The sequence below is a fragment of the Sphaerodactylus townsendi genome, linkage group LG06, assembly GCF_021028975.2.
Source record: "Sphaerodactylus townsendi isolate TG3544 linkage group LG06, MPM_Stown_v2.3, whole genome shotgun sequence".
NCBI classification, from domain to species: Eukaryota; Metazoa; Chordata; class Lepidosauria; order Squamata; family Sphaerodactylidae; genus Sphaerodactylus; species Sphaerodactylus townsendi.
The window spans coordinates 13,501,476-13,524,326 of record NC_059430.1 but is presented as its reverse complement, the minus strand read 5'-3'; the positions used below and the strand labels follow the sequence as shown (position 1 = coordinate 13,524,326).

The following is a 22,851-nucleotide window of genomic DNA, read 5'->3' as shown; positions in this document are numbered from 1 at the left end:
CCGCTGATTTACAACCTATGACAGTATCCACTCTGGCCCTCAATGGAATTAGGAGCACCTCATAGACACAGGGTTATACCCCACAGATCTGCTTTGGTACTGATGGCACTTTTGCATCACGGAAAGATTTACTGCACCGGAAGAAAGCGTTGCTGCTAGTGGAAAAGGTCTATGGCGCAGGTGTCAAACTCGCAGCCCTCCAGATGTTATGGACTATAGTTCCCATCATCCCCTGCCAGGATGATGCTGGCATGTTATATAGTTCATAACATCTGGAGGGCTGCGAGTTTGGCACCTATGGTCTGTGGGGCGCAAAGACTCCCATTTTTGACAGCGGCACGTGATCTGCGATGCACTGTGTAGTACCAAAGGAGTACAATTTAAACACCTCCAAATGTCAGCAAGGCAGAAAACAGGTTGTCGCATGTTATCGGTCTCTTTTATTTTCAAATTGTCACATGGTATATTTGCTTTGCCCTACTCTGAAAGGAACTCTTTTGTCACCAGGCAATCCAAAAAGTGAACTTTTGGGGTAGCCATTATTGAACTAAAGATCTGGGCATAAACATTTAGAATCCCAACGCACAGTTCACAAGTGAATATTTCATCATCAAAAGACTTCCGTCACAGTGCGCCCTCGAACCAATGCAAGTAGCACGGCGCTTACACAGCATCCTCTCGATATTAGACGAGCTGGCACAATGCGTTTGTATTACAGAGACTGAACACACCACCATTCCCATCTGGGAACTATGCCAAGAGGAGGGTTCATTTAAAAAAAACAAACAGCGTACATCAAGAAATAAAATTTTAAAAGCACAGCAATTTCTGAATCTGTACCAACAGGAAGAATTGAACAATATGCTCTTTTTCTTTAGGGCACAAGACAGTAAGTACAATCATCAGGTCTGCCGCAGCCATAACACTAGTGAACTCTTAACTACGAACTGGGCTACAGAGCATACCATATTAACTAGCCAGACTCAACTGGCATTTGCAAATTAAGAGGGAAAGTTGCTATTGGGGGAAAAAATAGACTAGCAGGAAAAATACTCAGGTGTGGTGACATGGCAAGAAGAATTTAAATTGTACAGAGTCCAAGCTGATAAGTGCGCTGATAAGCTGCACAGCTTTGTTGACCCTGAAGATTTCAGATATTGGGGGGTTTGGGGTTCAAGAGTGCACAGCGTATTTACCTTCCTTCAAAACATTCACACACACACACATAGCTGCCACATGCTACAGTTGATCGCCAAGTCTGGGCTTCAACACTGAAGCGAGACAGTAGGAAAGCCATCTTTACTCAGATGGGCCGTGACAGTGAAATATGGCAGAGCGGCCAAGAGGGAAAAAGAGAGAGAAAGCGAGAGCCGCATTCTGGGGTTAGTCGTCAAACGGGTTACCTTGTTCAGGCTGTTAGGAAACGTAAAGACAGTAAGAGACTAGCGAGTTGGTGCAAAGCTCCGCAGCTTCTCGCGGGTGTTAGTGAAACAAGCAGTACAGTGGTTGGTCCCCAATCCTGCACTGCGACGTGGGTAACCTACCCTAATAGAGGAGAACTATCCTGGATTTGAGGAAAAAAATCAAACTCTCCCTTCTCTGACCCTATGGAAAAGTAGCCAGGCTGCCATGACAACCTTTGTTCCAAACAGACTTCCATGGCGCCATCCTGGAGGAACCTAGGGTTCAAGACTGCGGCCGTGCCGGAGGCGGACAAAATGCAGACCTCTTCGCTGGAAAAGAAAGAGAGGAAGGCACATTACAGGCGGTGTACATTTTCAGGCATTGAGTCAATAAAAGTGTGGTGGGGGGCGGGAGGGAACAGCGGCAAGTAATCAGTTCAGAGTGAATTGCTTCTATGTATTGTTGAAGGCTTTCACAGCCGGAATCACTGGGGTGTTGTGGGGTTTCCGGGCTGTAGGGCCGTGTTAAGAACATAAGAACATAAGAACTAGCCTGCTGGATCAGACCAGAGTCCATCTAGTCCAGCATTCTGCTACTCGCAGTGGCCCACCAGGTGCCTTTGGGAGCTCACATGCAGGAGGTGAAAGCAATGGCCTTCTGCTGCTGCTGCTCCTGAGCATCTGGTCTGCTAAGGCATTTGCAATCTGAGATCAAGGAGGATCAAGATTGGTAGCCATAAATCGACTTCTCCTCCATAAATCTGTCCAAGCCCTTTTTAAAGCTATCCAGGTTAGTGGCCATCACCACTTCCTGTGGCAGCATATTCCAAACGCCAATCACACATTGCGTGAAGAAGTGTTTCCTTTTATTAGTCCTAATTCTTCCCCCCAGCATTTTCAATGAATGCCCCTGGTTCCTAGTGATTGTGACAGGAGAAGAGAGAAAAATTTCTCTCTGTCAACATTTTCTACCCCATGCATAATTTTATAGACTTCAATCATATCCCCCCTCAGACGTCTCCTCTCCAAACTAAAGAGTCCCAAACGCTGCAGCCTCTCCTCATAAGGAAGGTGCTCCAATCTTTCAATCATCCTCGTTGCCCTTCTCTGCACTTTTTCTATCTCTTCGATATCCTTTTTGAGTTCTAGTGTTCTAGTAGCATTTTCTCCTGAAGATCCTCTGAAGATGCCAGCCACAAATGCAGGCAAAACGTCAGGAGAAAATGCCACTAGAACACGGCCATACAGCCCGGAAACCACACAACCCCCCAGTGAATTGCTTCTTTTTTCATTTAAAAACATTTATTCAAGGCCGCCTTTCTTCTTTATGGAGCTCGAGGCGTCTTACAATATAGATAAAATATACGTAACATCCATAACAACCCAAATTGAAAATTGTAATGTAGGACGGCTAGTAACTTGTTGAAATGGAGTCCTAAATAAAACCATCTTCCCTGCCTCCTAAGGATTAAAGGCAGGAGGGGCGACTGCACTTCCCTGGGAAAGCTGTTCCTTGATTGTGGGGCTGCCACTGAAAATGCCCCGTTTCGTGTACCCACCAGACGAGGTTCTTAGATGGATAGGGGAGTCAAGAAGATCCTGTGATCTTACTTACTTACTTACTTACTTATTTATTTCCATTTTTAACCGCCCTCCCCGGGAGGGCTCAGGGCGGTGTACATCAACATCAAATAAATACAAATATAAAAACAATCTATAACAATATTAAATTCATAGAATTTAAACAATTTAAAATTTGCAGATGGCGACTTATCCCAACCCCATTCCCACCCATGGGAGACCAAGATGGTATGAGGGTCAGATGGTCATTCCGGCTGGCCAAAAGCCTGGCGGAACAGGTCCGTTTTGCAGGCCCTGCGGAAACTCTGAAGGTCCCGCAGGGCCCTGGTCTCCTTAGGGAGCCTGTTCCACCAGGTAGGGGCCAGGGCAGTAAAAGCCCTGGCCCTTGTTGAGGCCAGCCGGATCTTTTTTCCCATCAACTAGAAAACCACACTTTCAGAAATCCTGGTCCCAAGCTGTGTAGGGCTTTAAATCATCATAAAACTGTGCCATCACTTAAGTAACAGCCCTGGCTCCTTATCTGGTGGAATAAGCTCCCGAGTGAGATCAGGGCCCTGCAGGACTTGAACGGTTGGTTTCCGCAGGGCCTCTAAGGCGGAGCTTTTCCGCCAGGCATTTCCATCTAGCCAGCCGGCCTGACCTGTTGTGGGTGCAGAAGGGGGGGGGGGGTTCGCCATCTGTGGTTGGTCTATTGGTTTCGTGATTGGTTTACGACTGTTAAATGGTTTTGTGGCTGTTTTATGGTCTGCCGCCCTGAGCCCTGTTGGGGAGGGCGGGATATAAATGGGAAAATAAATAAATAACCCATTCTAAGCTGGAGGATTCCTTTATGGCATGCGCACCCCCGCAACAAATCACACTGTCTGTAGCCAGCGCTGCTTTCCCTAACTAAATAAATAAGTGAATTGTTCTGCTGCCATGTAGCAGCTGCCTAGCCTAAGAGCGAGCCAAACCCACACGTTCGGCAACGCAGCTGAGTGCCCCAAACTGACACGAAGCACCTTGTTCTAAAAACGAGTATGCCAGGAGCTAACCTGATAACTACCGTAACTCCAACGATATATTCCTACCCACAGACTTAGACCTTCTACCAGCCCTGCGTACCCTCAATGTCAGCATGCAAAAATAGCCTTTTCAGTTTTAGAATCAGACTATAGAACAGTGGTGGCGAACCTTTGGCACTGCAGATGTTATGGACTACAATTCCCATCAGCCCCCGCTAGCAAAGCCAATTGGCCGTGCTGGCGGGGGCTGATGGGAATTGTAGTCCATAACATCTGGAGTGCCAAACGTTTGCCACCATGGCTATAGAAGGTGGTCCCTTGGGAGGTCAGCCGGGTATTCTGACATTTATTTCACAAGTTCTGCTTTCGGAAGGCTTGAGGAGGCCTTTGGAGTTGCTGTTTTATTGTTTTAAAAGCTGCAAAGTTGTTGTTCTTTTCAATTTGGTGCCGATGTATGCTGTGTTGCTGGAGAAGTCAGTGTGGTGGTTAGTGCGCTGGAAAGGGAGACTCAAGTTCAAATCCCCTTTAGAGAAGAAGAAGAGTTTGGATTTATATCCCCCCTTTCTCTCCTGTAGGAGACTCAAAGGGGCTTACAATCTCCTTTCCCTTCCCCCCTCACAACAAACACCCTGTCAGGTAGGTGGGGCTGAGAGAGCTCCGAGAAGCTGTGACTAGCCCAAGGTCACCCAGCTGGCGTGTGTGGGAGTGCCCAGGCTAATCTGAATTTCCCCAGAGAAGCCTCCACAGCTCAGGCGGCAGAGCTGGGAATCAAACCCGGTTCCTCCAGATTAGATACACGAGCTCTTAACCTCCTACGCCATTGCTGCTCCTTTAATGCTACGAAGTCCGTTGGGTGACCCTGAGCTACTCACTCCCTCTTCCTAACTCTAAGCTATCTAACAGGGTTGTCGTGAACGGAAAAAATGGAGAAAGTGAAAATGATGTAGGCTACCCTAAGGGCTTTGAAAGAAGAGTGGGATAAAAATGTGCAGAAGAGAAAGATTTACAGAGCAATCCTACGCACACTAAACCCATGGAAAAGAATGGGCTGCAGCTGAAGTGACTCTCCTTAGGACTGTACGGTCAGTACGTTTTCTCAAGTTCTGTTTATTTAGTCAAAAGACTGGGTACATAAATATTCCAAACCACTGAACTTCAAATGATTCTTGTGAACACACCGTATACCGTGTTTCCCCGAAAATAAGACAGCGTCTTACATTAATTTTTGCTCCCCAAGATGCGCTATGTCTTATTTTCAGGGGATGTCTTATTTTTCCGCTCCACAGCTGCATGCTCCGGTGTTCTGTTCGTCGGGCATGCTTCCAAACAAAAACTTTGCTACGTCTTACTTTCGGGGGATGCTTTATATTTAGCACTTCAGCAAAACCTTTACTACGTCTTATTCTCAGGGGATGTCATTTTTTTCGGGGGGGAAACGGGGTAATAAGCCTTGTCTTACCTTTTAATTCCACCCCTTCCCCCATCTTTACAGGCTAAACAGTGTGTTACTGAAGAGGCATAAAAAGGCAAGTATTAGAAAAATACTTGTAGGCTCCCTACCCATAGGGTTCTCTCCACAATTTCAGAAGCCTTTAAAAGATTTTTTTTTCCAGAACGCTGAATAACCTCCTGGCTTTGAAGGGAAGAAGAAGAGTTTTGATCTATACCTTCAGCCCCGCTGCACTTTTCTCAACTATAAGGAGACTCAAAGGGGCTTACAAACTCCTTTCCCTGCCTCTCCCCACAAGAGGTAAGTGGGGCTGAGAGAGCTCTGAGAGAACCGTGACTAGATAGACCAAGGTCACCCAGCAGGAACGTAGGAGTAAGGATGCAAATCAGGTTCACCAGATAAGCCTCCGCCAATCAGGAGGAGGAGTGGGGAATCAAACCCGGTTCTCCAGACAAGAGCCCGCCTGCTCTTAACCACTACGCCATGCCGGCACCACGTTTGCTGTGCTACAGTAACAAATTTTCACCAAAAATCCATTTTACGTTCCCATTTTTGACCTCATTAAACTGACGCAGCATTTACCATCAATCAGTAGACCCAGTATTCTGGGAACTGAATATACCACCGAGAAAAATGTGTGGAGAGGCTATGACGGGGGTATGCTTTGCAGGTGGGTTTGTCTCTAATATTATTTCAGGGTTCAAAAGGAGGGGACCCCTGCTTCCAAGCACCTTACAGAATGCCTTGATCAAAGTCTGATCCGAGGAAGCAGGGGACAGAAAAAGCTTTCTGCGGGTTACGAAGCCCAGGCCAGGATGTGAAGCAGATATACAAGAGGAATCCATTGTTTTGGGCTGAGCCGTTTTGCTCTTTTTCAGGGAATAGCAGTCAATGCCAGAACAACCAATCTTTCCAGCAGGGCTCTGATAGGTATCTTCCGCTCTACTCAACCTCTGCAGATCTGTCAATCTTAGTGCCAAACCTGACTTGTAGGGGTTCATACTTGCTGAGACCCCTGCTCACGGCAGTACTTATCTGAGACTTCTTCCCCATCTACTCCACCCGCTCCTGCAGTTTGCACAATACAACCCTCCTTTCTATAGGGGCAAAAAAAAAAATCACACAAGTGAGTTACCAAATGCTAGTCGATTCACTGTAGCCCACTACGGCATGACAGCCCAATGCCTTGGCATGGGATTTTATTTCTTGTCGGATTTCTGCCCACCACGCATCTCGCGTCTCCGGATCATCTGAAAGACAAAGCATAAATCAGTTCACTATTCCGCACGGCAACAAGCGCTTTGCGGCTCACGAGAAGATGTTACTCAGGAACAGCTTTCGGATTTGTATAGCCAACAACTTTCCTTCCTGCCTGTCTGTTTTTGTGTTAATTAGCAAACCGTGCAATTTTCTTGCGTGCAGCTTCTTCTTTACCCCTCAAAGAATACAAGGATTTAGAGAATGCTCTTGTTTCCCCCCCAAAAAATTATCAATTTGCCCCAAAGAAGCCAACAATGATACTATACCAAGATCCTGAGCTTTTTTTTTACCTTATAAAATGCCACCTGTTATTCTTTCCTTTGAGTTAGCATACTGCTGAACTCCATGAAAAAGTCTTCTTCAACTAGAAAGTGAGAGACATTAACAAAGGGAACCCAAAATCCATTTAAACGGTATTTTGTCAGTGCCAAAGTGGTACGTCTAAAATGGCTCACTTTGAATTTGGTTTTCTGGAGTCCAGGAAAAGAAGAAAAGACGGGGGTGAGGGGAAATACATATTTTTTTATTTATCATGGTGGGAACACGCAAAGAGATGGCCACTTTGCAAATCCTGCGATGAAGCAGCATGCAAAATGCAGCAGGATCTACAAACATAAATAAAATATATGTTCCCACTGCGCCTCTGCCTTTCTCTTCTCTTCCTGGGCTTTTGTACCGGTGAGGACCCGGTCTTCTGTTTTACCGACATTGAACATAAGAACATAAGAACATAAGAACAAGCCAGCTGGATCAGACCAGAGTCCATCTAGTCCAGCTCTCTGCTACTCGCAGTGGCCCACCAGGTACCTTTGGGAGCTCACGTGCAGGATGTGAAAGCAATGGCCTTCTGCGGCTGCTGCTCCTGAGCACCTGGTCTGTTAAGCATTTGCAATCTCAGATCAAAGAGGATCAAGATTGGTAGCCAGAGATCGACTTCTCCTCCATAAATCTGTCCAAGCCCCTTTTAAAGCTATCCAGGTTAGTGGCCATCACCACCTCCTGTGGCAGCATATTCCAAACACCAATCACATGTTGCGTGAAGAAGTGTTTCCTTTTATTAGTCCTAATTCTTCCCCCCATTGGTTGTGCTGAAGGCCATCCTCGCTCGGCAAGAACAGTGCCAGAATTTCCAACTGGATCCCTGACTAATCCATCCAAAGGCAGATCCAAATGATTGCGACAGACCTCACCATCAAGTGAGGATGTTTGGAAACAGTTCTTTGATCTAAAGCATAGGTGTCAAACTTGCGGCCCTCCAGATGTTGTGGACTACAGTTCCCACCATCCCCTGCCAGCATGATGCTGGCAGGGAATGATGGGAACTGTAGTCCATAACATCTAAAAGGCCGACAGCTGCAGATGTGGGGGAGGAGATCACTTTTAAGTCCAAGGAACACCCAAATTAACAGTTGTTGAGAGGGAAGTGGCTTTGGATATACGGCTTTAAAAAAATTTGAAAAAATGAGCAACGGCTGCCTTAACGCCAACTTTCTTTTGAAATGGAGAGGAATTTCAAAAGCAATTTGTGACATAGTATGGCAGTCAGATGCTCAAAAAGGGGGGGGGATCAAGAATGCGACTGATCCAGTGCAAATCCTTTGCTTCAGACTGTCACCCATTAGATCTCGTAGGACCGTGGTGGCGAACCTTTGGCACTCCAGATGTTATGGACCACAATTCCCATCAGCCCCTGCCAGCATGGTCAATTGGCCGTGCTGGCAGGGCCTGATGGGAATTGTAGTCCATAACATCTGGAGTGCCTTAGGTTCGCCACCACGGTCATAGGCATATGGATCCAACAGCCACAATCAACAAAGTGCTTTGATGCTTTTTGTACACAGTTCTTGGCCGTACCCATGGTAGAAAGTACCGAGCTCACAGCTGAAAAACTGTATTGCTTAATCCCTCGGAGGCAGAGTGGAGACACACACATTCCTATTCTGCAATATCAGCAAAGCAAATAATGGCATTTGCCAGCATTATGAATACAGGGAGGAACTGTGGCTCATTGCGGTATATCTGCTCAGCATACAGGGTCTGCCTAAAACCCTGGAGAGCCACTGTCAGTCCAAGTGGACAACATGGACTTCTCTGTACCCCTGGTCCAGTCGTGATGAGTATAAGGCAACTTTGTGTGGCCATGGAGGAAGAGGCGGGGCGCTCACGGGGACATGTGGGGTCATGTGTCCCCGGGAACATGCCAGCTGGTCATTGGGGGGGAGCGGAGAATTGCCCCCACACTCCTGCCCTCGGGCCCACCCCACCAGGCTGCTCCTTCAGCCAGCGGAGGCTCCGCCTGCTGAAGAAAGCAGTCTGGTGGGGCCAGGCCGAGGGGCAGCCCGTGGGAGGCTCCCACCAGCTAAGGTAAGTGGGGCGTGGGGGGCAGCGGCCGGAGCAGGTGTTGCCCCAGGCACCACCCCTCCCCCCCGCCTCCGCAAGTATGACAAAGCGTGCCAGATCACGGACGGACAGCACCAGCCCAGAGACCTCATTCAAATTCTAGAGCCTTTCCACAAGCCTCCGTGGGCTTTTCTACTGCCACCGTGGCCAACTAAGCCACTTGTGCTGGGAGTCTCCTTCTCGTATATCTGGAGTAAAAATGTGAAGGGGAGAGAAGAGGGAAGCAAAAGCTAGAAAGTACGCCACTCCACAGAAGAGGTCATTGGAAAACAAGCTGCGCTTAGATGTCATGGTTACCTTTGCTTGCTCTTTTTCTATTGAGAGTTTTTCATAAATGGTGTTATGTTCTGAAAGCAGCAAAGTACGCTTGGACCCAATAGACAAAAGTACGTAGTAAACATATTCCTGGTTCCTCCAAAATTTGCCCCCACCCCCCACCCCCGGAATCTGCCCAATCACATATACCCTCCCGTCCAGTTTCAAAGTTTGTAGGAATCTTCCGTCTGGTGGGGCTGCAGTCTTGGGGTATGACAGGACAGAAGTCACAACAAATGTCTGAGTAAGCTGGAGTGAAAAAAAAAGGTATGCAAAAATCTTGCGGACAGCTTTATGCTCTAGGCAACGTGCTGCTCATAAGAATTGAAACCTTGGCCATCTCTGATTTTAGACTGCGCTGAAACTACCCAGCCATCTAAAAGTATATCAAATGTAGCATCATTTACTATTTAGCCATCTATAACTAAACATAACAGGATGAACTGAAAAGCTAGGAAGAATGCGATCTGGAAGAATGTCGAAAAAGTTCACATTGTCTCATGGCTAATTAAGTGAGATTCTGATTCTGATAGTTGAACATCAAAGCAACAATTCAGAGGTCTGGATAGAAGTTCCTTATTTACAAAATTCATACACTGCCTTTCTGCCCTCCCCATGGCCTCTGAAGTGGCTAACAGATTAAAAACATACCGTATATACTCGAGTATAATCCGACCCGAATATAAGCTGAGGCACCTAATTTTACCACAAAAAACTGGGGAAACTTATTGACTCGAGTATAAGCCTAGGGTGGGAAATGCAGCAGCCAATTTTGGGGCTGCTGGCATTCGCCGGCGTGGTTCTCATTCCTCCCTCCTCGGCTGTGTCCCTGCTAGGGACGCTGGCGTCAGCCCATTTGCTTTTCGCTCCTCCCTCCTGTTGCTACAGCCGCGGCTTTTTTAAACGCAACTCCAGAGGATGCGTCTTGATCGGGGCTTGCTTGCCCGTTCTGCCAGGCTTCTTCTGGGTGGGGACCAGTTTATCCCGGTCCACGCCCTTGGAAGCCGCCCATATGCATTCCGCCAGCGAGAGGACTGATGCTTCTTTGTCCGGGGAAAAGGATTTGGCAGCCATTTGAGGCTGCTTAGGTCCTGGGGCCCTCGCTGGGTAAATATGCCATGGAGGGGAGGGAGGTGAAGAGGAGGAGAGGATGATGAGGGCAGAAGTTAATTCAGATAAGGTAAGGAAAAAGGTAAATTAAGAGCAAAGTAGAAGAGCCTAGATAAGGAGCTGCTCTCCCTGATGAGGCACCGGAGAACAGGTAAGCGGGACCCTCAATCAAGTATACGCCGAGGGGGGCTTTTTCAGCATAAAAAATGTGCTGAAAAAGTCGGCTTATACTCGAGTATATACGGTAGATTACAAAACCGCTTCCTACAAACCGTTAAGACCAAACACACAATTAAAAGTTTAAAACCAAGGTTTGACACATATAAAAAACATAAGCACAAAATTAAAACACAGCATAGGAAGCAGGGATCACTGAGGGAACACCAGACAAAACTAAAAAGTCTCCACTTGCTAGTGACAGACAATAAAGGAGAATGGAGAGACTCTCTGGGGAGAGAGTTGCAGAGCGTGGGTGCCATGACCAAGAAGGCCCCAACCCAGACTGCTACCTGACTAGCCTCAGGAGGCAGGACTACCTGAAGCAGGGCCTCCAAAGAATGGTGTCGTGGTTTGGTAGGGTTGTAATGGAGCAGACAGCCCATCAGGAATGCTGGTCCAAAGCCATATTGGGCTTTAAATGTCAACGTCTGCATCTGTATTGTGACTGGAAAAACCAGTGCAGATGAGCCAAGGCTGGTGTGATACGGCCTTTTTGACCAGTCAACATCCTGGCTGCAGCATTCCACATCAATTCACGTTTCCAAACACTTTTCAAGGCATGTCCATGTAAAGAACACTATGGTAAGCTCATCCAGATATAACAGTGGCCGGATCTTTTCTGCCCAAGAAGGGCTGGAGGTGGCTCACAAGTTGGCAAAGGCACTCCTGGTCATAGTGGCGACCTGCTTATCTAACAGTAGATCTGGGTCCAAGAGCTCCTCCTGCCAAACTACACACCTGTTCATTCCAAGGTAAATGCAACCCCATCCAGAACAAATGACAAATTCATACCTAATGTTCCCGCCCCATTCTTGTAGACTTTCAGATATACATTTGCAGGGGTTTTTTTTACTGTTGTAACTGATCTACCTCATGCTGTTCTATGAATGTAATGAAGAATAACATTGATCTGAATTAAGTCCTCGGTCAGATCTTCTGCTTACGAGTAGCACCTCCGCTTTTTCAGGATTAAGTTTCTGTTCATTTGACCGCATCCACTTGCAAACTGCCTCCAGGCACTGGCTTATGGTTTCTACAGCCTCCCTGGGATTGGCTGGAATCGCAAGAAGCAGTTCAGCCTCCCTGTGATTGGCTGGAATAGCAAGAAGCAGCTCTTGGTGAAACCCAGCCCAGATCTCCAGATAAAATCATCCAAGGAAAAAAGTGTAGAGGGCATGATACAGCCTTGCAGGAACTCAGAGACAAAGGGCTGAACACCGGCTCCCCAACACCGCCTTCTGAAACCGACTCTCCATGTAGGACTAGAAGAACAGCTGGTTTTTATACCATGGTTTTCTTTAATATAATGAGTCTCAAACTGGCTTCCCCTTCCCTTCCCCACAATGGGTACCTGATGAGGGAGGTGGGGCTGTGAAAGTTCTGAGAGAACTGTGACTGGCCCAAGGTCACCCGGCAGGCTTTATGCAGTGTGGAATCGAACCAGGTTCTCCAGATTTAGAATCTGTCACTCTTGTGGAGGAGTGGGAATGAAACCCAGTTCTTTAGATCAGAGTCCACAGCGCACGTGGGAAATCAAACCCAGCCTTTCATGTGGAGGAGTGGGGAACCAAACCCGTTATTCTCTAGATTAGAGCGTAGCTCTTCACCACAACACCGCACTGGTTATCAACATAATGCTCAAACAGTGCCTTCGAGTCCAGAAGGATACCATGACTAGTGGCAACAAAAACAGCTGAACATTCCAGGAGAATCAACAGAGGTGCATGCTCCCCTGTCCATCTCTCAGTGCAGGTCATCTACCAGGGTAACCAAGGCTGTTTGAGTCCCATAACCAGACTGGAAAGGATCCAAACACTCCAGGATACTTCTGACCTCCCTCCCGTCAAGCCTGGCTCCCACCTGGCCTGGCATCGGTGGGCTGGACTCAAGGTCACACCTGCACTTGCTGTTATCTGTGTGTTAATGAGCCATTCTGTTTCAATCGCTGTGCTTGTAACTAGTGAAATATGGATCCCACATTCCTCCCCCTGCTGGAGGCCCAGAATGAGCCCTGTCGCTTCTCCTTGAATCCTGGAACACATAACAATACTGTCTTAATACTGTCTTTTCTTATGCTGCCTATTGTGGAAACAGAGGGGAAAGGGGAGCAGCAGGAAAAGTCTGGAGATATATTCTAGCTGAGAAAGCCTGAGATCCAGCTCTGGCTTTCTGCAGTGAAAGTCCTGACACAGTTCAGTGAAGTTCTCAAACCTATCCTGAGTCTCAATTATTGACTGGAGTAGCAGACCCTTGCACCGGCATCCCCATAAAAGTCCTACCTGCTAGTTTACAAGCCAGTTTTGTAACTTGGAGGAATTTCCAAAGCACTCTAGCGATATTGCATGGAGAGCTGCTGGGAATAAAAATAAAGAGGTCCCACAAGAAGGTTGGGAGAAAACCAAGATTGTTTTGGAAAACGACTGGAAAGATATAAAAGTAGGGTTCCCCCACCCGCCACCAACAAAGTGGCTGGAAATATGATGGTGATATCGATACTGAAGAGGGAGGGAGTTCCTCTGACACTGAATATAAATAATTCACAATAAAGCCAGGAAGGGCTATTGTGCCTAAGAAAATACTAAAATAATTGGTCTCAAAACCAGAGCATTGGCTGTTTAGTTGCTGGGGGTCATCCACTCAGCATTCAAGCACTGATTCATACACACTGGATACTGCACTTTCAATACAATTTGCAACTGGATTTTATTGTGAAGGGACAAAATCTACTTGCAAATGGTCACAACGGTGAATATCAAGTGCATTATGCATTGTGAGTGAAAGCGCCCCACTGCTGAAAACGCAGCCCACCTTTCTGCATCGTAAAGTGGGAATAGGGGTCGTCATCGAAAAGTGGGAACGGGAGTTCGGAAAAGCAAACGAGACCGCACAGGATGGGATGTGAGCAGAAAGATAAGGAGGGGAACCAGGAGAGGACAAGAAGAGAGGGAAACAGAAAGAACCAAATGCAATGAAAATCAAAACAAGAAAATGGAAATCGAGGAAATTGCAGGTGGCGATCTTTATGCGACTCCAGATAAAGAAAGGGATTATACTTTATCAGTTCCCGCCAGCATGTAATAATTAGCCATGCTACAGGCAGGGTTGATAATTCTGGTATTCAGTCCATGAACATCTGGAGTGCCAAAGGTTCGCCACCACTGACATATGGGCACCAGAAAAGGTGAAGACAGTAAAAAGGAAGTGTGGGGAAAAAATGAGAGGCACAAATAATACTGAACATATAGACACTGGCATCCAGCACAGTTCTTCCAAACCAAAAGAACTGGTATTGAGTGCCCCTTCATTTGAGGAACAAGGAAATTTCTCTATCTGCTGCCCTGACGGTTGGTAGATCCTATATAACACAATACATGGAGACATTTTCAAGTATTCTGTCCATAATACTTGTAGACAGAACAACCCACCCTAGAAATTCATTAAGTCACAGGTGCTAAACAAACAGAAAACACGCAAAAAAACCACCCCTTTGAGTTCATGGGTTAACGCCACATGGTGTTATGCCATGTAGAATGCAGCAACAGATGAACCAACACACAATTTTACCCAGGATCGAACCAATGTGCTGGAAGAACTACAAAAACATATTTCTCATGCTTAAGAACTCACCTAGCTTGGAAGCAGCACTGGCAATGCTGTATTCATAAACCTACCCGCCAAGGTAGCATATCCGCCTTACCCTATATGTTCCTGCATGGCCTCTGCGTTTGGCAGAGGCCAATTTGCTGGTGGTCCCTGGCCCCTCGTTGATGCGACTGGCCTCCACTCGGGCCAGGGCCTTTACAGCCCTGGCCCCTGCCTGGTGGAATGCTCTTCCTCCATCTGTCCGGGCCCTGCAGGACCTTGGTGAGTTCCGCAGGGCCTGTAAGACCAAATTGTTCCGCCGGGCTTTTGGAGGGACCAGCCGTTGATTGCCGCGCCCCCTCTTTCTGTTCTCCTTTACATCTTGGGCCTCTTTAACATCAATGAGGCCCACTGTTCCCCCCCCCCCCCTTTGGGAGGGTTTTTTAATGAAGGTTTTAATGCTGGACGCCGACAATTTTGTATGGAACGCTGTATTTTAATAGGTTTTAGTATATTGTGGTTTATGGAGCCTAGATTATGTATTTATAATTTGTATTTTGTTATGTGCTCCATCTGTTTGCGTTGTATTCTGTTGTTCACCGCCCAGAGCCCTTCAGGGGAGGGGCGGCATACACAATTAATGATAAATAAATAAACAAGGTACAAAACGAAAGCCCAATTTCGTCCACATTTTCTCCTCGGTTAGCACTGCAGGTTTTACCGTTTCTTTTTACGCTCCACAACCAATCAAGGGATTGTGCATATATACAGAACGCGATGCATATTCACACACAGTACACAAACTTACCTTTGCACATTAAAATGTATTTCAAAAAATGACTGTAATTAAAAAAAAAACACACCACAACATGGCAACAATATTCAAAACGCTGGAATGCAGTGCAATGAATAGCATTCTGATTTTTTTTTCTGAAATGTATATAAATATAGATAGAAATATTGACGAGCAGCCTTTTTTGACACATGAGCCACACAATTTCACAGGGGGATGCCATCAGAGCATGTCCACATTTAAGTAAAACTAAGGATTTACATCGACAATAGAGGAGTCGGGAAGGGGGGGGGGAGGAGAGCACGTGTCCAGCACGATCCAGAAAGGTGCTGCCCTGTTTTATTCCGGGCCAGAGCCAAAGCTTAACGAACCGAGGGTTTGCAAAGCAGATTCAGCGGACGGGAGCCAGAAACAGTGGGTCGTTTGGCGCATGCTTGGATCGGGTGACAGTACGGACTGAAAACTATGGCAGCTCACTGAAATGGTTACAGAGAAAGTAATGGCCCTAGGGTCTACGGTGGAAGCGGAAGGCAAGCAGACAGAGCACTCAACCACAAAGCTTTTTCTAGCCAAAAAATAAAATAAAAATCTATTTCAAGAGGGGTTATCCTAAAACTGCGCTGGTGAGGAATTCCGTTGCATTTAAAATTCTCACTGCAATTCCAATAATTTCACGGGGGGGTGGGGGGGGTGGGGGGGTGTATGTCTCAAATTAATATTTTAATTCCTAAGGATCGGTACAGGACGAGGATTTTTAGAGTCGCAAAGGGATGCCGCAGCAGAGCCGTTCATCGATCTACGTCGGCTTAGTCAAGATGGCCTTCAGTAGGCTTGATCAAGCACAGCCAACAGGACTCCTACTGAAGCGATTTGAAGGTCGTTGAGTGGCTTCTTAGTTCTAAGCAAGTTTCCTCAGAAATAAATTGTCAGGTTCAGTGGGTCTTCCTTAATAAGCATAACTTGTAACCGTACCATCTAAAAAATCAGATCCACCCCAAAAAATGCAAAAAGGAAAAAAAAATCCCATGATGGCTAACACGAATCTCAACAGCCATTAAGTCAGCAAGACCCGGCTGCTCCTTCCACGCTTGTTCTTCACAATGAAGATATGACAGTGAACATTTTTTTAAAAAAAGCAGACATTTGCCAACATGCCTTGTTTCTCTGTCTGTTTTCCAGCAATCTTATTTTAAAGGATAAATGCGCATGTAGAACTCCCTTAAAAGGGAGCTAACCAGACTGCCTTTCTGTGGTGATGCTGACAGTTTGCACCGAACTTTCTATTCAACATTCAAGTTGTGTCTCATATTATTTAAGATAGATAGATTTTATTGTTGGTCATTGACCATCACAATTCCTTACATAAAAATACATCCTATAAAAATTCAAAAATACATGAGCTATATTTAAATTAAGTTAAAATCATTAACATTGGATACAGACATCCGCCTTCAACCTCTTTCTCCTAGCAGAACAGGCAAATATAGCCATACGACTTGAGATATAATGGTCACAATCTGCTAACAGAAAGATCAATTTTTCCTCATGGCTCTTGTCCTTCACTAATGACACAAATCCCATAATGCACTTTTTCCTGGGCTCGTCATACAGGGGACATTCTAAAACGTAATGCACTAGATCTTCTCCCCTACCACAACTACATATGCAATTTTTACTTATCCCTCCTTCCTTAGCAGCAGAAGTGAGCACTTTATACTAGATAGGACTACACTAATAAGCCCCTACCAGCATGGCCACTGGCCGATGCTGCGGGGACTGAGGGGAATTGTAGTCCATAACATCTGGAGTGCCAAAGGTTCGCCATCACTGGTATAGTGCCTTTCTCATTGCTGTGGGAATGGATTTGTATTATTTTAAGTTTTTCAGCGGAATCGCTTCAACAAGCGATGAAAGATATGATTTAACATATGCTTTTGATCTTCGGGAGAGAAGCCGATAAGTCGAATAAATAATAATTTTAAAATGTCAAAGTAACTCAACATATATGTCAAAACCCCATGAGGACTGCGTTTCGAATCATATATGATGAAGGAGTCCTAATGCCAAAACTTAGCAGCAAGGGCCTAAACGACATCTGACATAAGGTTTCATAATTTCGCATACGCTGCTATTCTAGGGGTCAGTTCTGGCCCAGATGGCACACCAGGCTAAATCAGTCTTTTCAAAGGCCGGAAGCAAGGTTGGTCCCGGTTAGTACTTGGATGGGAGACCACCAAGGAAGCCCAGGGTTGCTATGCAGGGGCAGGCAATGGCCGGTTCACCCCTTGCCTTAAAAGCCTACAGGGTCACCACAAGACAGCAGCAAATTGGCAGCACTTCACCACCAACCATTTACTAACTCCAAGTGGAGCTCTGAGATACAATCCCAGCGCCTTGCATCTGAGAGGGATCTGCTGGTGCTGTCTTCAGCGCAGCCTCCTGTTGAGGAATTTCATCGGCTTCACAACCCGACAGCATCGGCACGCTCCACCCGCCCTGTTACAGCCAATGGATATCCCTCGGATCAGACCACCAGTGTAGATGCCCTCCCGCCGCCGGAGAGGTCTCTGAGGGCAAAATTTGTGCTGCCTGCTGTGGAAGACATTTGGTGGTTGTGCCCACCATCCTGTGGTCATTGTAATTAACTTTACATGCTTCAGATGCTTATTGACCACAATTCCTTATCAGCCCTACAGGGCCAACTGTATCCATGAACATCTGAAGCGCCAGAGTTGGACACCTCTTCTGTATCAGAATGCCGACGGTGCCCACATACTCAACAATATTGGAGGGACCCGCTGTAGCCTATTATCTCTCAGCCACAAAAGGGGAGCCTGCATAATTGTTAGGACCACAACACAAGAAAGTTAGAGACCCAGGTCTGAATTTGACACCCGGCTAGAGAAGTTATGAGAGGTAGCCACACCTCAGAAGGTTGTCATAAGGACAAAATGAAGGAGAGGAAGATAAGGTAACAAAATGAATACATTAAGTAAAGCCATCCGGTGAGGAGAGATTTATACTGAATGTGTGGAATAACATTCTATCAGTTTGGATATGAAAAGTGGGAGAGGCAAACAGCACGCAGCTGGCTCTCTCCGTCTCCTGGGAGAGTGGCTGGCGACAAAACTGAGGCATTCACTTACCATGTTCTAATGAAAACGTCTCTGTATAGTGACATCAAATTTCGAGAAATTTTGAATCCACTGGAAAAAAAAACCTGTTTTCTATAGGAGGTGCCACTTGTAACTACCCTAATAAATCCATACCGTCTACAATTGCTGTAGGCTCGATAACTATACACAGACAGCATAGCAATCTAAAGATATTTATGACCCTTGTCAACGCTTTTCATGTTTCAAACAGCTATTCTACACAATGCATCTGGACCTACATAATGAAACAAAGACGGCAGACTGAAACTTATCTGTCACACATTCCAGGTTGAGAGAGATGTCTGATAAACCAGGTTAAGCAAGTGTTCATTTGGATGAAAACCAAGAATGAATGGCTCCATTATGAAGTTGTTAATCCCACTAAAAAGTCAAGAAGTCCACCTCCAGCACGTTCTACAACACTGTATCAGATATTGCCGGCTTGCCACCACCAGTACTGGCTGGAACAAGCAAGCGACCGTAAGCAATCTTAAAACAATCTACCTCTAGCACTGCCAACAACGCAGAGCTGAACAGGGATATTTAGCTAATTTAGCATTTGAAAATGCTTATGTTGGAGTGAGCCTTTATGTCCCAGAGGAAGGCCTTAAAATGAAGTATGTAAAGTTCCTCTAAAAAGATGTCACCCATGCCAAAGTTATAAGAGATTTTTTTAAAAAATCTATAAATTAGAATATTAAGAATGGATCGCCACTGCTTCCAAAATTGCTGTGTGTAAAAAAAGTTACAGTTTTGTTATGTATGTCTTTTTAGAATAATGATTACCAGTATATTACAAATATTTTTTTAAAAAAAAACCAATTCCAAGCAGCTAAACCCTTCGCTGGTTTTCAGTTTAAGGTAAGTGCAATGGATGTCCAATAAGAATTTTTGAAGCAGTGGATTTCAAACTCATTTTATTAATTGTTTAAATTTATTTTTATTTATCAAATTTCTTAATCGCCCCTCCCAAACTGGCTCGGGGCGATTTACAATAGAAATAAATAATACAATAAAAAGTGACTCGAAAATGAAAACCCCATAAATTTAAAATTGAGTGCAGTAACTAATGTCACTAACTAATTTACATCATTCAATTAAAATTAAAGTCTAATGAAAATTCAAGAATGTAGGAGTACAGCTCCAGGGCCGTCCATCTGCAGAGAAGTGGTATAGAACCATAGGAGACAGATGGTAACATCAGGTCAGGCCTCAGCAAAATAGTTGGTGGAATAGCTCCGGTTTTTTGAGGCCCTGCAGAACACCATAAGGTCCTTATAAAGACCATAAGATCTTTATAATGAAAAACGCTGCCTGATGGATCTCTTTTACACGGCGTCTAAGGTGGCTACAGGATTCAGAGAACCATAAAGTTGGAAGGGACCATACAGGTTATCTAGTCCAACCCCCCAACCCCCACCCAATGAAGGACCAGCCTAGAGCATCCCTGACCAGTGTCGCTCCAGCCACTGCTTGAAGACTGCCGCCTATCCTCACAACCATCCAGGCTGTCTCTTCCCAGCAACAGAGCTATTATTTCTGCACACAGAAAACTATCACTGAAACTTATGAGGTCGTAGCAGCTTTAGATCCCTTCATCTGAAATTGTTTATTTAAATATATTATCCTATATGTAAATAACTACCTGTCACGCAACTCCAATCGCACACATTCACAAAGATAGGGAAGTATCACAGTTTAGTATCTTCTATACTGCCACAATTTCAGCGAATACTCTGGTGTTGCAGCTAATGATAGAGAAGAACGTTCCGTGAAATTAATACCCTTTCCCATCAAAAGATCTCAGGAGATTTCTGAATTCATCTGCTGCCACTTGCTGGACCTTCTTCCTTGCAGAACATTAGAGCCCCCTGGCCAAACACCAAATCAGGCCTGGTGGGAGAGCGGCGCCTGGTAACAGCCTTTCCGTTCCCCACCCTCTCCTCAGCCCAAACACTAAGTCACCGCCTTCCCTTCGGGCGTGGCAACAGCCCCTCTCTGCCACAATCACCAAACCGGGCCAGCCTGCCTCCCCTCACAACTCCCTGCTTGCTTGCCCAACTGCTCATAGCCCTTTGGGACTATTTTCTACTGCAGAAGCACGCACTTCCGCTGCACCAGTACTGACTGCGCTTTCCTCTTTCTGTGGGAAAGGGTATAAATTTACCAACCTTCTGTAAGAATACATCACAGAGGGGAAGATCTCATAAACGATTGAAAACGAGAGCCATCACTTCTTAATGTAAGGTTGTTTCGTGACGTGAAAGTTTTGTAATGGGCGGTAACTTCAGATAGGTCTAAAATTAAGGTTTCACGTATAAAACTCCTACATGCATTTGATAAGCGGTGTTGCTTAAACGAAATGCTTACAGAGGAATGCAGAGACAGGACATATATCGCCATGGTGAAAAGTGTGCAGTGTCTAACAGACTGGAAGGGGAAATAGTACAAGAACCGTTAATGTTTACACCAAGCTATTTCCTGTAACACTGCCAAGGTCAATTAGACCTTGGACTATCTACTATCTAAATTACACTTTTCAGCAACCTTTCTGAGTTGGCTTTCAAATACTCAACTGACCCACTTCAGTTTCTTCCCAGCGTCCCCCTGAGAGGCCAGTGGAGAGTTTAATGCTGTTTGTGGAACTTATATGAAAAAGCTAGAGAGGAGATGTTAGACAAGGGCTGGATCCTTCTAATCACTCGCTAGTGACATTCATTCAACTGAAACGATAAAAAAAGGTTGGAACAACAGACTCTTTGGGAAACTAAGATCGTGAAAGTCAACCTGGATTGGCTCAGGTTGCAATAGAAAATGCCAAGAAACACAGCTGTGGATGTAAACACAGAAGAGAGAAGCAAACCGTGGTTCCCTTTTGTGTAGAAATCAGAAGATTGAGTGTTTGGCTTTGATGGAAATATTCTCCCCGCTGAAAGCACTAAGGAACTTTACAGCCCAATCCAGAGGGGGGCAGGAGAGCACGGCAGCCAGGAAATGGGGTCCCCAGTGGCACGGGCAGGAGGAAAGCCATGAAACTTTTCTGTCCCCCAGAAAACCCCTTGGGGGAAAAAAACATGCACCACAAAAATCATGGCACAAATTCAGGGCGGCCGGCAGTCAGCTCCACCCTTGGGCCCACCCCTGGAATGGCCCCTTCCCCATTCGTGGCACACAATTCCACGCCAGATGGGTGCAGAGCTCTGCAGCACCCTCCAGAGATGTGACTGCCCTCGCCACCAGCAGGGGTGCCCCTTATCTGCTGTTGGGGTGGGCATCCCCATCAGAGCAAGTCCATGCCACATCCAGTGGGGGATTCACCTCCCTCCCCCTCTGGATTGAGCTCTTAGGAAACTAAGTTCAGACTTATCCACAATGGCAGTTGATGGCACATTGAGGTCTCTCTTGGTTGGCCTCTCTCAAGAGCAAGAGAAAGCTACATAGTTTTGTTGCTAAACAAGCTAAAGTATTTTGTTCATAGGTAAAACTAAAGCATGGTTAAGAGTAACTATGATTAGCAAACCAGCTTTCCAATCCTGGCTGTAGATCCTGACTTTGTGAACTGTAGTGAACTTTGTACGTGGATGCTGTGCCATCAAGTCGCAGGGTCATGGCCCTTGATAATACATGAGGCGAAGAAGAAGAAGAAGAAGAAGAAGAAGAAGAAGAAGAAGAAGAAGAAGAAGAAGAAGAAGAAGAAGAAGAAGAAGAAGAAGAAGAAGAAGAAGAAGAAGAAGAAGAAGAAGAAGAAGAAGAAGAAGAAGAAGAAGAAGAAGAAGAAGGAGAAGGAGAAGGAGAAGGAGGAGGAGGAGGAGGAGGAGGAGGAGGAGGAGGAGTTTGGATTTATACCCCCCCTTTCTCTCCTGTGAGGAGACTCAAAAGGGCTTACAAACTCCTTGCCCTCCCCCCCCCCAGCAAACACCCTGTGAGGTGGGTGGGGCTGAGAGAGCTCAGAAGAACTGTGACTAGCCCAAGGTCACCCAGCTGGTGTGGTTGGGAGTGCACAGGCTAATCTGAATTCCCCAGATAAGCCTCCACAGCTCAGGTGGCAGAACGGTGAATCAAACCCAGTTCCTTCAGATGAGAGTACACCTGCTCTTAAACACTATGCCACTGCTTTAAATCAGCTTTAACTTCAAAATATTCAGAACTCTACTGTTTCTTCTTAATGTCTCTGACAATGAAAAGGGAGGGGAAATAAAATCCTGTACTGTTCTATATTTGACTGATGCGCAGAAGTGGAATTGGAAAAAATAGATTCTGTCATTTAAATTAAAACTCAAAATTTCCTCAGCAGCCTTACGCTGCCAGTGATTTTATAAATATGGGGGGGGGGGGGATCACTCCGAGCACTGAAGTTGTTTTTCCTTCAGAATTATTTTGGGATTCTATCACTGAGTTTTAACTCAAATGACATGAACTTAGAAAAATACACATAACCTGTTGTCTGATTCATCTGAAATGTCTGCCAAATGAAAGATTAAAACCCTTGCTGACTATACCAGTACTGATGTTATCTTGGATGGGTTGTTCTAGAACAGCGATTCCCAACCAGGGTTCCGAGGTACCCTAGGGTGCCATG

General features: G+C 45.8%; 1 protein-coding gene across 1 annotated transcript in view; it reads right to left on the bottom strand.

Moving 5' to 3' along the window:
* Positions 1–22,851, bottom strand: part of C2CD5 (C2 calcium dependent domain containing 5) — a 103,756-nt gene that overhangs the window by 24,680 nt on the left and 56,225 nt on the right. Inside the window, exons 12-13 of the mRNA XM_048501490.1 lie at positions 6,574–6,688; positions 1,638–1,733 (exon numbers count right to left, since the gene is read on the bottom strand). Of these exons, the coding sequence (XP_048357447.1) occupies positions 1,638–1,733; positions 6,574–6,688 (211 nt within the window). The remainder of the gene's footprint in view (positions 1–1,637; positions 1,734–6,573; positions 6,689–22,851) is intronic.